A 13,771-nucleotide genomic window follows, 5' to 3' on the forward strand; every position below is an offset into this window, starting at 1 on the left:
GGTGACAGAGCCCCTGCATCAGAGATCTGGCTGGCTGGCTGCTCAGCCACGGGAGTCTGGACATTTGCAAGGTGAAAATCCAGGTAAACTTAAATGGGCTTTTATCTGTTTTTTATTATTAATGGCAGCAAAAAAAAGAGACTCTAGGTAAAAGGTTGAAAAGCACCTTAGTGATTTGGGAGCCCGAGTCTTGTTTTCTGAAATGTCTGAGGCACTTATGAGTCCACGTGTCATTGAAAGGCTGTGGAGTGCAGGCTCCTAAGGATACGTCTATACTACCCGCCGGATCGGCGGGTAGTGTTCTATGTATCGGGGATTGATTTATCGCGTCTCATCTAGACGCGATAAATCGATCCCCGAATCGACGCCCGTACTCCACCTCGGCAGGAGGAGTAAGCGAAGTCGATGGGGGAGCCGCGGCGGACAACTCGCTGCCATGAGGACGGCCAGGTAAGTCGAACTAAGATACTTCAACTTCAGCTACGCGAGTAGCGTAGCTGACGTTGCGTATTTTAGTTTGAACCTCCCTCCCCCCTCCGCTAGTGTAGCCCATGCCTAAGTGTTAAAAAATCCTTCTGAAAGTGGGGCTTAGGCTCCTAAATCCCATAGCTGCTTTTGAAGATGTTGCAGCGTAGGGGGCCCTGTGGCAGAGACAGCAGAAGATGTTTCATCCATTAAATGTCTTTCATGTTTCAAAATGAATAATTTGCCTTAAAAACAAGACTGTTTTTTTCACCCAGTTACTAAATCAGTATTAAATCAGCCGGGTACAGAAGACAGTGCAGAGCAGACCGGCTTTCCTCTCGGGATTGCTGGGCTGTCATTAGAAAGAGCCCTGGTTCGAAAGGTGCTTGGTCTCCCCCAGAATTTAGAGCCCATCAGTTTAAGATTTTCTCCTTCACTGTGTCTGTTTGCCCCTTGCAGGGTCAAGCAGTCTTTGTTCATTTGGAACAGGAACTACATTGTGTGAGCAAGGTTTGGGGGTCCAGCTAGGCAGCAGGGTTTGAAAATGTGCCGTATACATCTCTGCATAATGGTGCTGGTGCATAGGAAAAGCATAACAGCCTTAACCCCATCACAGCCTGACTCCTGATCACTGCATCGATCAAAGACAGTGTATTCCTGGTAACAGATTGGGATGTTGTCATCGTGTGTGGCGCTGCAGTCACTTCTTTCAGTACTCATTAAACAAGACCTTCAAGGATCACTCACTCTCAGGTCATGGGATCAAAGTCTATCCAGACCTGTTTGGCTAATTTGTATGGTGGCTGTGTGAGCCATTACCCAGTGAAATACATTGATTTGTGATGCTAACTAGATTCTAAGCTGGGATCCCAGAGGTGATAAGCCAGTGCATTCGTTTTCCTTCTTCCTTAATATTTTAATGGGGGGCAAAGAGCAGCAGAACAACAGTCTCCCTTTCTGCTGAACAGGAAGAAATTGCAGCGTTGCTGTGAAGTTAAGACACACCCGTGGCTGGAACTCATGTCAGATTGCACACGGATACGGTGCCAGAAATGAACATCCCTTTGGTTGTAACATTCGGGGCTGGAGCTGATGGTGTTTTGACTGAAGCCACAGGCACTGTGAGGCATCGTCCTCTCTCTCTGTGGGCTCGTATCAAGTTTGCATCTCATTTTCAGTTCCAATTAACTAACCAACTAGCTGATTTCAGTAAAGCCCTTCCCTCAGCCATGGGGAGAGGCTATTAATTCTGCTCAGCAGGGCGGGTGATTAGGAGTAAATAGAACTCAAGCAGTATGATGAGACTAAGCCAGGGTCAGAGCTCTTCCTACTTTGAGATGGGCCGGGGAGCCATTGGACACAGCCACCCGGGTGTGCTTAGCAGCCTTGAGGCCTGGTTTAGACTCCTTCAGCAGTAGCACCTGGCTAGATGTCCAATCTTCCAATAGGCACCCTGGCTTGGAAACATTGCGTTAATCACTTGCAGCCATGGAGTGGTGCTCTCCTGCTGGGGAGATGGTGAAACTCCCATTGGCCTGTGTGCCGCTGGCTCTTACTGAACAGCCGCTGGAGTGGGCTAGCTAGCAACGGCAGGCTACCCTACGGTCTGTCTTTCCCTGAGCTTCCCACTGCACCTGCTCACTGCTGTTGGGACAATATTGTGGACTTAATGCCCTGGTGCAGTCTGAGAGCCAGCGGCTGGATTGGCTCTGTGTGCACCAGTGTCCCCAGCATCTTACTGGAGCCAGAGCGCAAACCCTGGTGAGGGAGAGAACATGATGGCGGAACATCTGGGGTCCTGCAGTTCTAGCTGACCATCCCAAGCCGTCAGCACTCAGTCACCACCCTGATGGACGGGGCGTAAGAACCTGACTTACAGAGTGCCAGGCTGCCCCGCTGAGCTAACGGGGTCCCCTCCTCTGGCTGAGACATCTGGAGCTCATGCCAGCTCCTTGCACGTCTCCACCCATGCGCTCTGCGATGAGGAGGAACGTTGCCCTGTTACGCAGTGGACTGAGGGCAAGATGGCAGAGGGTCTGTGACGATGCCCATTAGGAAGGATCCCCCAAGCCTGGCTCCTGCATGGTCTGTCTGGTGTTGGTGCAGCTCATGGGGCGTCTCAGTCTATTTCTAGTGGAGAGGCCTTTCTCATTGCTCCGCCGGTGTAAGGAGTTCGCTGGAGCTTGCTCGGCGTAACTGCTGAGCTAGAGTCTGGGACTGGGCTCCGGCCACGCAGCTCCGGGTCAGGTGCGGTTGTTTGCCTCCCCACAGTGCACATAGAGCCTGGCACGTGCGAAGTCATCGCCGCCCACAGATGCTGCAATAAGAACAAGATCGAAGAGCGCTCCCAGACGGTGAAATGCTCCTGCTTCCCGGGGCAGGTGGCGGGGACGACTCGCGCGGCTCCCTCCTGCGTGGATGGTGAGTACACGGCGCCTTTCACAGATGAGTAATTGCTTTCTGGTTTTGCTGGGAAAGATGAGGAGGAAACGTCCCCTCCAGCCTCTGAGGATGGGGTTATTCTCCCCCGTTTCGCCAGCAGTGGGGATTTTTTCATACATCCGTAACACTGAATGTTTTAAAAAAAATATTCCCAATCCAAACGTGCTGAACTGGCGAGTTCTCCCACCGCAATCAGTCTCTGCCAAGTGCCTAATAATCAGAAGTGTCAGAGACGGCTTTCGTGCCCCTGGGTGTGCCAGTCTCTTGCCACATGAGCAGGAAAATGTAGTTATCCCTGAGTTATTTCATTAGAACGTCTACAAACACTGAGCAGGGCACCCCTCCGTACATACACTCTAGGTACTCCTGAGATTGCCTACAAATACAATTAAAATAACTCCGAACGTCCCCAAAGTGCAGCAGTCTAGACAGAACTAGTTGGCACTGGTCTAGTGCCATCTGTCCCAGGCGCTCTCGCTTTCATTCACGATGCCTCCAGCTGGGAGGAGGTGAGTGTCATTATCTCCCTCTATTAGAATGGGGAGCTGAGGGGGCAGAGGAATTCTTTGCCTGAGGTCTCAGTGGTAGGGCCGGAAATAGAACCTAGCCCTGCCTCCCTATCCCTGGTTTGGAGCTGTTTCATGTTTGCCCAGCCTGATGAGAGCACCAAGGACTTGTCCGTGCCTGTGTCACACTGACTGTGACGGCCCTGCCCGCACAACAGGGATGGACGTGTTTGAAAGCTGTTTCCAGACACTGTTCCGTGTTCACGGCTGTTTTTAAAGCCATGCACCAGGCTGGATGCTCACGAGGGGGCCTGCTGGCACTGTGCCTGGCAGCAGTTTTCAGCCAGACAGGGCCAATTAGGAACAGCCCCTGTATTGAGACACTGGGCAAAGCAGAGCTCTGAGTGAAGCCATTTCAGAACTAGCCTAGGGAAGTGGGACCAAATTCTCCAAAGTGACAAGTGATTTAGGAGCCCATTTTGGGAGCCCAAACTGAGACTCCATAAAGGGGCCTGATTTCACGGGTCAGGCACTCTAGACACCCGACACCACTAACCACCATGGATAATCTTGACGAGGGCTCTGGCTCTGTTTGCTCTCACGTCATTGAGATGGACGCCAATCCCCGCTCGGCTCACCGGCAAGATGGTCTCAGGTGCCTAAACTCTCACAGCCTTCTGAGTGTTACTCATCCAATCCACTGCCAGCCCCTCCCATCCCACTCTGCTGCCAGCAGCTGACATCACAGCAGACAATGCAACTTTGCGCAGTTCCCCGGGGCCTGCCTCTAGGCCTCCCAAGTGCTTTTCTCTCCCAGCTCTCTCTTTGGCATAGCTTCCCCAGGGGCAAGAATAGAAGGACAGAATGTGAGGGACCCCCCCACATACACACACCTGGTGCTGGGAACCCCGCACAGCACCAGAAGAAAGACAAGCAGATTAAAAGGGAAGCGAGTCATCTTCTGCTCGGCATTAAAATGTGGCCCAGGTGTAGTGGGCAGGGGGACAGAATGCACATAAAAGGGGTCCGCTGTGGGGATGAAAGACGCTGAGGGGTCTTGGTGGAAGAGCAGCGAGGCAGGACTCCGTTAGATTTGCAAGGAGGGCTAAGATTGCTCTTTGTTTGCCACCATTAACAAGCCTTTCATCTTCAGAAGCAAACTGGAAAAGACCTAGCAGTGGCTCAGCACAGTTAAACGCCTCTCCGTATGCCTCGCGCCAGCCCGGTGTTTCCTGTCGAATCCCTGATTCCTAATGACCTCCCTGTTAATGTGATTCTGGCACCGTTTCATTGGGCGCCTCCTCTCTGGCCTCTGTCAATTTAGACCACACTGTTGCTGAACTTTAGGTTACTATGGTGATGGGCTTTTGCATGCCTTCTGTCCTTGGGTGATGCTGGCTTGCTGTGGGCTGGGACAGTTGACGATGGCTGCTCTGTGCCTAATGATTCCTGGGTGAGTCAAATGCACTTGGGGGCCCTGTCTTTGTTCGGTTGCTTGTCCCTGCTTTCATGGTGGCCTCGGGAGGGGTTCTGTGGCACAGCCCTGAACTGCCACCTCAGGAGAGAAATGGCCATGCGACGCTCACCCAGCTGTGCTTGCGGCTGCTAGGGCACCCCAGCACACGGCGACAACGGAGTCTCATGCCCTGGCACTTTAACTGGGAGCATGTGGGACTAGAGCTGTGCAGAGGGGGAACGTGCCGTTTTGGGAAACATTTCAAGATTCCAAAATCAGGCTTCGTTCTGATGGGAGTGAAAACCCCCAAATTCCCCACAAGGGTAAATTCCAAACTTTGTATCCATTTCGCTTCGTTCTAAATGTTTCATCTCAATTTAGACTCTCAAAATGTTTTGCATTGCATTATAATATATTTGTCACAGGGTGACTGGCCTCTGTAAGGCAAGATGGGGCCAGCCACAGCTGTGCCGTCATTAATTTGCTGTGTCCCAGCTGAGGGCGTGAGCCTAGCTTAATGGACAGGTAGGCCTTGAAAAAGGACTGAGAGAGATCAGTCTGGCGTGGAACCATAAGGAGAACCAGCCTGGGGGTGAGTGCTCCATCCCAGATCCAGAAAGGAGCTGGGAACAGGGCCCAGAGGGAAGGTTGAAGGGCAGAAGAATCTTTTTGTTTGTTGGGACTTTATAGTTTGGACATTTGCTGCCCTAGAAGGGGTTACATTTGTTTGTGACTTGGCAGGGGATTAAGCCACATCTCCAGCACAGACCAGTGTGTGGAGAGCCAAAGAGACCCACCTCGGGGAAGGAAATTGAGGCAGAAAGCACTGGCAATGCCACGTTTGGCCAGTAGGGTGTGCTATGGGGCAGCCATGCCCCATGATAGTATTTTATATTTATATACATAGTGGTTGTATAATTATATATTATATCATATAGTATAATATATAATTATGCAAACATTATACTATATAATACAACATTTAAAAAATTCAAAACAAAAAGTCATTTCAAAATAAAAAGTGGAAATGTTTTGTTCAGAAAATGTCGAAACGGGACATTCCAACATTGTTGGAACTTTTTTCCATTTCTAAACAAAAATCTGGTGAAATCGACCCAATTTCACAAAGTGGTTTGATTTAGATGGAATATAAATAAACAGGGATTCCAGAAAATGGTGCAAAAATTATCAAAAATGTTTTTTTTTAATTTTCACAGAATTTTTTGATTTTTCATCAAAGCAAAATGAAAAAATGTGTTTCAGTTGGACTTGAATTGAAAGAAGTAGTATCAGCTTTCCTTTTTTGGTTTCATTTTTCTCCCTTCTCTCCCTTTTTTTTTACCACTGGAGAAGGTGGGGACAGGGAGTGGGAGGAGGAAATAAAACAAATACCCAAATTTTTGATTCAGTGTTGACGAACAATTTGAAAACTTTCCATCATGTGCAAAAAGCCATTATCTGCTCCATAAACTAGCTTCTTGCTGATGAAATGCCGGCCGCCTCAAATAGTAAATACTAACTCCCCACCCTGTCTCCATCTCTCCCCTCATCCAGCCCAACTGTAGGCACACTGCCCGTATCTGCTCTGTTCCTCACTGGCCCTCTCTCCTTTCAGCCTCCATAGTCCTCCAGAAGTGGTGGTGTCAGATGGAGCCGTGTCTAGAAGGGGAGGAGTGTAAGGTGCTGCCAGACTTGTCGGGATGGAGCTGCAGTACTGGCAACAAAGTCAAGACGACCAAGGTATGTGTGCGGTGCTGTTTGGAGCCAGACGTTTGCCATAGAAAATGGAGTGAGCCACCGGGAGCACGGGGCATTGGCAGAGCTGGGCAGGGCAGAACCGAAGTGCTTTGGCCGCGTTGGTATGAGGAGCTTCCACCAGGTGCAGGAAGAGAAGCGAGGCGCCTTGCCCAGAGTTTTTACATCTCTCTGTCTTTCATACTGATTATGGTAATGCCCGAGCACCAACCAAGAATGGGGCCCTGTGCCACACGCCAACCCAGCGTAGCAGACAGTGCCGGGCGTGGAGAGCTTACCATCTAAATAGACCCGCCGGACACAGGGTGGGGCCAGGGCTGTGACACACAAGCAGAGTGAACAACGTGACAGTGGCGAACGTCATGTTAGTGCCCTGGGTTTTGTTCTGAGTTTAACTCCTTTGGTGGGTTTTGTTAGGTGGTTACCTGATGCCACCAGGTAGAAGCTGTGGAGGGATTTTCCTTGGGAAGATATCAGAGCGGCTCCCAGGCTAGTCCTTGGCTAACAAAGGACTGGTTTGCAGTCTGTCCTGGCATTGCAGTGAGGTGCTAGATTCCCCAAGCAGCAGATTCCTCATCGCCTGCCTTCTGCCATAGCAGTGTGATTCAGTCAAGGGCTTTCTTGGATTCAGTGCTCCCCCGGCTGGAGCAATCATCTGTGACAGAGAGCTACATGATTATTATTTTCATGGCTTGCTGAATGCCCCGGAGAACAAGGTATAATTAAAATTTTATCAAACTCATTAGTAATTACATGTATGTCATGGTTAATCAGTTGCATAATTTTGTAATCATTGTTCATACAGTTGAGTATAATTATTCTTTATGCTTTAGCTTTGCTCACCCTGCACCCCCTGCTGTAAAATTATCCTTCAAAAAAAGTGAGGCAGGGATTTATTTATTATTATTATTTTCCTCCACAAATTGCACGTTCCTGCTAAACTGTTTTTATGAATGTCAGAGCTGCCTCCCCTGGCACAGGCATCAAATACTGATGAGCAATTGCAGCTGTATTTCCAGACCATTCTCATTTCCCCCGTTTATATTGCTTATTTAATCCCCCACCCCCCCCCCCTGTCTTAATTTGACATCAGCATGATGGCTCCAAGTTCTTGTAAGGGACAGTTCAGTTGTGAAGGGTGCTGGAGCTGCTGCAGTTCAGGTGTCTCCCCCAGCAGCACTGTTGATGCTCCACCAGGGGACAAAGCAGTTTATGGTACTCCTCCGAACATGCACTTTGGTGTCTTCTGCCCTTCGCTCTGGCCTAGCTGCAAGCTGGAGATGGAGTCCGGCATTTTCCAAAGCACCCAGTGTTTTTTGGTGCTCATCTTGAGACCGCTTAAAGAGGCCTGGTTTTCAGAAAGTTCTGGGCACACTCCCGCCACTCCACATGAATAGCAAATTACAACGCGTCAAGACTGGAAGCAGCAGCCAAAGCAGAGTGTGCATAAACAATCCGCAGGGGGAAATCTGCATCAAACATCCTGTTAAATAATTGCAACTATTGAATACGTTTGCATCTATTCAAGTCTGTTCAGTCACCGTTCACGAGCAGGAAAATCTGCTGGATGTGTTGGATTGCTTGCTCACGGCAGTTTGACCGTTTCCATTAGCAAACAATCTCCAGAGCAAGTATTCTTCAGGGAACTCATTTGGTAAATAATTTCAAACTACAGATAAATGAGAGGAGAGTGTGATGTTGTCACAGTTCATCCCCGAGTGCGAAGAAGGAGAGCTCATTCCTCTGGAGAACTTTGTCACAAATTAAATTTCAGCAGGGAGGGGATTTGCCTGTTAAAACTCTATAATTGACCCCCACAAAATACAGTATCATTAACACTGAGTGGTCAGAACTCATGGGACAGACTCCCAAAAATCATGGCATTGATTTAAAAATCATAAGAATGAAAAAATAATAAATGTTGGGTTATTTTTATTTGCCATCTGGTTTCTGAATATTTAAAGGGACACGTTTTCAAGCTTTTCTCTGCAACCAGGAAAGCTAGAAACTTATTTTTCTTTTTTAAATAAATGAAAGCTAAGATTTTCTCATAATCACATGACTCCAGGACCTGGGGCATTAAGGAAAACATTAAATATCAGCAGACTCATGAAAAAAAATTGCTGGAGTTGGCAGCACTGTAACGGGGTACCCACGCTGCTCCCCTCCGAAGCCCCTCTTCTCTGTGAATCAGGGACACTTCAGTCTGGTGCAACACCCGTGTTCTTTATTCATGATCAGTTTCCCACCACAAGTTTTCAACTATAAACAGGCTTTACAACTGCTTGGCCTACCACAAGCTAGGAGACTCCTACTCCCACTGAGCCTGACCTCCAGTTCTTAGTCTCCACCTTTCCTTTCCTTTCCTTTTCCTCCTCCTCCTAAACACATTTTTAGAAACGTTTTGATTAAGGGCAGTTTTAATCAAAAATTGTTTTGATGAAAAATGTCTGAACAGTTCTACTGGAAAAATCACTCACTCTTCCTTCCTCTCTCTCCATCATTTAAACCAGCTCCCCTGCTCCTTTCTCTTCTCTCCAGTCCTCTTTGAATGTTTGGGTTTAACTGGTGCTGTATTAGCAGCTGGCTAGTTGAGTAATAAGCACATTTTGTCCCTGTAACTGTGGGTCTGTGCTGTGCACAAATTATCCTGTTTTGTTTGGGGTTTTTTTAATGCTTCCAGTTTGATCTTCCTGCCATTTTGCAATGGATTTGCTGAATTGTTCCTGCTGAACGTGCCTGGTACTTGGCATGCACAAGTGGCCAGGAATGGAATTTAAATTGCAATATTTCAAATGCATCTACACCTCTGATGGGTGCCTGGAGAGAAATCTCTAGACCTGCTATGAAATCAGTAAGAAAGGACATTGTTATGGTAAATAGGATATGAACATCTGAAGGCTGTAAAACTATCCACGGTCACTAGTATAACCCAACGTTTAAAAGGCTGGGAGACAATTTTTAAATAATTTTTTTTCTCTCTGAAATATACATACATGTGACACACACTTACGCACACCCACGTCCCTACTGCCTGTCTAAGGGGCTTGTGCAGGCTGCATCTTCTTTTCCAGATTGCATGGTGCAAAAGTTGCATTTCGATTGTTATTCCGTTGCCACCAACAGGAACTGAATAGGCCGCAGGCCGTTCCTGTGCAGTGGGGTTGTTACCCCTTGGTTACAGATGGGGAACTGAGGCATGCAGAGGGGAAGGACTCATCCGAGACCATGCAACGAGTTAGAGCAAGAAATAGAGCTCAGGATTCTTGAGCCCCAGTCTCTGCTATGACCACTAGACAGCACTCCCGCTACAGAGCAACCTTTCAGATCTGCCATTTCAGTACAGTGCAGTGGGCCTGATTCTGCTCTTAAACTGCCTTTACACCAGTGTAAGTGTCATCTTTAGTGGAGTTACCCCCAATGCACACCAATGTAAATCAGGAGTGACCCATTCCCCATTGCCCTGCACCTTGTGTTGTCAATGAAATCTTTGCAAAGTGAGTGCAGAGGGGGACTGACACCCTGCTAGTGTGAACTCGGGGAGATTCAGATACGACAACTGGGGTCTAATGGTTCCATGAGTTACACCCACATGGTCCTACCAGCTCCAGCAGGGCTACAGGGGTGAGGGCAGAAGCTACAGGGGTGAGGGCAGGAGCCCCTCACACCTCCCACTGTGATCACACCCTGCACCCTGCGCGTGAAAACAGCCTGGGCCTGGCCCAACACTGTGTAGTCACTGGCAGCAGTGTGTGGTGCTTCCAAATCAGAATGATGGTGTTTGACACCCTTCTGCCCTGGGGTCAGTGGCTACACTAGACAATGGAGAATCAGGTCCTGAGGGAAATATGGGGGAAACCACCCTTGGAAAATCCCCTGCTGCTGTTTTTACCACAGGCAATGACCCCAGCCCTTCGCAGTTTAGGTTTTAAGTTTTGCCTCCTTCTCCCAACACCATGGCCCTGAAGACTTTATTGTTATCTAGTGCAGTTGTCTCCAAAGTGGGATGCGCGCACCCCCGGGGGTGCTCAAGAGGATCCTTGGGGGTGCGCGGCAGGAGGAGCAGTTTTTGTGTGGGGGGGGTTTGCTTCGTCAGGCGGGAGTCCGAGTGGCTTTTTTTATTTTATTTTTTTTGCTGCGGCAGGGGGTGCGTGCGCAAAAATTTTTTACTGATAGGGGTGCGCAATCAAAAAAGTTTGGAGACCACTGATCTAGTGCAGTAGAATCAAGGACCGGGCCCATCTTATGCTAGATGCCGTACAAATCCAGAACAATAAGTGGCAAAGAGCTTACATCTACGTATCAGAGTCCTCAGGTGGATACAGACCGGCAGGGGAACACAAGGAAACAAAATCTTGCCTTCTTCCAAATCCCTTCTCAGTGTTCTACATTAGGGAATGCAGGAAGCAATTAAAAGTTAGTAGGTCTGGAAAACAATATGAGTTCGCTTCAGTTTAGGAGAAAGCCCAAATCTAGCCCTGCCTTGCCAGTCAATAGGCTGCCAGGCTCTGGTGTGACGTGCTCTTCTCCTTTGTTCACAGGTCACCCGGTAGTTGCTGTGGAACTCTTTCCTGACGGTTTCTCTGACAGGCGTCTGCGTTGCGACGGCCAGCATTGCGAAATGGCACAATATCATGTTCATTCAGTTGCGGGAAGTTCCTGTCGCGTTCTGCAGAGCCGTGAACAGGACTTTCCGGTGGCGGCAGGAACGCAGCAGTGTTGGGACAGGATGGCTGTCCCTCTGAGCACTTTATGGTTCTGACTACAGTGCATCTGACAGCGGACACGTGCATACTCCTTGGAGCAGCACTGAGGATTACAGAGAAGGGGACGGATGCACTCCTCCGGCCTGGAATACTGGGAAACCTCCCTTCTGGAAGTGAAAAACCATGCCAGCTACTGGTTAATGCCACCTCTGAGGTATTGAAGCAGCGATTGCTATTGAGGCAATGGTAATGGGTTCTGAATGCAGTTGCAAGACTCCGGTTCACTCCATGTTTTCCCTCTGCATCAGGGATGCACATGTCAAGAAATTCTTGAGTCACATAGAATCTGTTGACAATTACAAAGAGAAAAAATGGCTTCCTTTGTTTCCTGCCACATATTCAGATAGGATAAAATAATTGCCAGGAGAACCATATTTTCCGCCAAGGTCTTGAATAGGTGTCGTTGTCAGGGTTTTAGAAATCAATGTCTAAATCTTCCCCATCTTTGTTTCATTGTTTTTTAATGAAGACCGGTTTCCAGGAAGAGTTCCTGCAGACAGGGGCCAGATTCCGATCTATCTTCCATTGGCATAAAACTGGAGTAACTCCACTGAAGTCAATGGGGAGATGCTCTGTCTTTGTCTCAGGGTGACCAAGATCAGAATCTGGCCTCCTGTATAGCAGAAATGACAGTGCAGACTGAAACATCTGATGCTTTGCTGAATACACCTGACGTGAGACAATAGACTCGCTGAGCAAAGCGAGGCTGGTTTTTCCTTGCTCATTAATTGCACTGATCAGGCTGTTAGTTCCAAATCTGAGCTCTGTGATCCAAGTCATAGGAGCCAAATTACTGCTCATGTTTGCAATAGCATTTCAGAGTAATGCAGGGGGGGCAAATTTCTCTCTGTTTGGTCTGTTGTGCCTGGTGCAGTTTACTTTGTTATCCAGAGAAAGATTGAAATGGCTTAGCTCCATTAATTCAAAAGAGAGAAAAACCTACCAGGCTCCTGAAATGAGCTCAAATCCCTTCCCAGGGCAAACTATTTTTCCAAATTTGCTACAATATATACGGGGAGAGCCCCATCTAACCCCTTTCTCCCAGCTGCAAACATCACAAGGAAAAACTCTTTGGTCTGGGGGACTAATCTCCCGCCCCATCCCAGAAGTCAGTGGAGAAATTGCCATTGAAGTCAGTGGAGTAGGACTGGGCTTTGGGCTCCCAAAGGAGAATTGCAGTGGTACTTAAGCCCCCCTTTTGCTCCTTTGGGAGTCCCAGCTCCGACGGTCACAGAAGCCTGTTGTACACGCTGGTTTGCTGGGGAAGTTAGAACCTACTTAATCCGACAGTAGTAGTGAAAGTAACAGATGCCTCCTCAATGGAAACCTTGTTACTCTTCCCTAAAAAGTCTTTCAGATCCAATCCTCGCTGTGTTACACCCCTAGATATTGGTACCATTATGGTTCTCTTGACTCAAGAAGGCCCATGGATTTAAGCCTCGGAAGTGAAATTACCTGTATGATCATTGGTTGCCTACAATGCAAAGTGTAACCCAAAGGGGACATATGACTGACGCGAAAACCTGGTGCGGAGATGACATGGATTCCAGGAATACCAGGAGGGAGTGGTGTGGGAAGTTCTAGGCAAGGAGCAAACAGCAGCACATTTCAAACGCAGCCTGGCTCTGTTCTGTTTTGCAGCAGCCTGGTGTATATGCTACAACTGTACAACCTGCTGGAGTTGTTACTGGGACGTTTTTGTAGCGGGGTATGTAATCCCTGCGTCAGATGCGATGTAAATACCAGACTGTGAAATATTAAATTCATTTTAATCTCTGCAAAGAATCTTTACATTTTTGAAAAGAAAGGGTGGGGGCTGAAGAGTATTTTTCAAATCAATCCACTCAAGGGCAGAAGGTTTGTGAGGCCTTTATTCTGGGGCAGATCCTACTGCTGTTGAAGTGTGTGGGTGAAGGACCGGGCCATTTGTAATGGATGTGGCTTTCTGTCATTAGGTTAATAAGCGGATAAGTCACTGAAGCTTGCCCAGGGCTAGTTCAAAACTCTTTCTTCATGGAGCAGGTGGTGCAGCTCACAGGAATTTTCATTGCTGGTATATTCAAATGACAGACAGCAGTTTCCCCTGAAAAATCAACCAGCAAATGCCATAGGAACTTGGTAAAGTATACAGAGAGGAAAAGTGCCTGCTCCCCGCTGTGAGTGAAATGCAGGACCAGGGAGTGTCACGAGACCAGGGGCGGCGCCAGGCAGCAGCACACCAAGCGCGTGCCTGAGGCGGCAAGCCGGGGGGGGCGGCCTGCCGGTCGCAGTGGGGGCGGCAGTCAGGGAGCCTTCGGCAGCACGCCTGCGGGAGGTCCGCTGGTCCCGCGGCTTTGGCGTACCCGCCACCGAATTGCCGCCGAATCCGCGTTACCAGCGGA

General features: G+C 48.6%; 1 protein-coding gene across 1 annotated transcript in view; it reads left to right on the plus strand.

The window, feature by feature from the left end:
* TAFA3 (TAFA chemokine like family member 3) overlaps positions 1–13,145 on the plus strand; it is a 36,019-nt gene extending 22,874 nt beyond the window's left edge. Inside the window, exons 2-4 of the mRNA XM_026661147.2 lie at positions 2,737–2,886; positions 6,485–6,609; positions 11,166–13,145. Coding sequence (XP_026516932.1) covers positions 2,737–2,886; positions 6,485–6,609; positions 11,166–11,177 — 287 coding nt within the window. The 3' untranslated portion in view covers positions 11,178–13,145. The remainder of the gene's footprint in view (positions 1–2,736; positions 2,887–6,484; positions 6,610–11,165) is intronic.
* The last annotated feature ends 626 nt before the right edge of the window (positions 13,146–13,771 follow it).

The sequence above is a fragment of the Terrapene carolina genome, unplaced genomic scaffold (assembly GCF_002925995.2).
Source record: "Terrapene carolina triunguis isolate 2854851 unplaced genomic scaffold, T_m_triunguis-2.0 Scaffold926, whole genome shotgun sequence".
NCBI lineage: Eukaryota > Metazoa > Chordata > Testudines > Emydidae > Terrapene > Terrapene triunguis.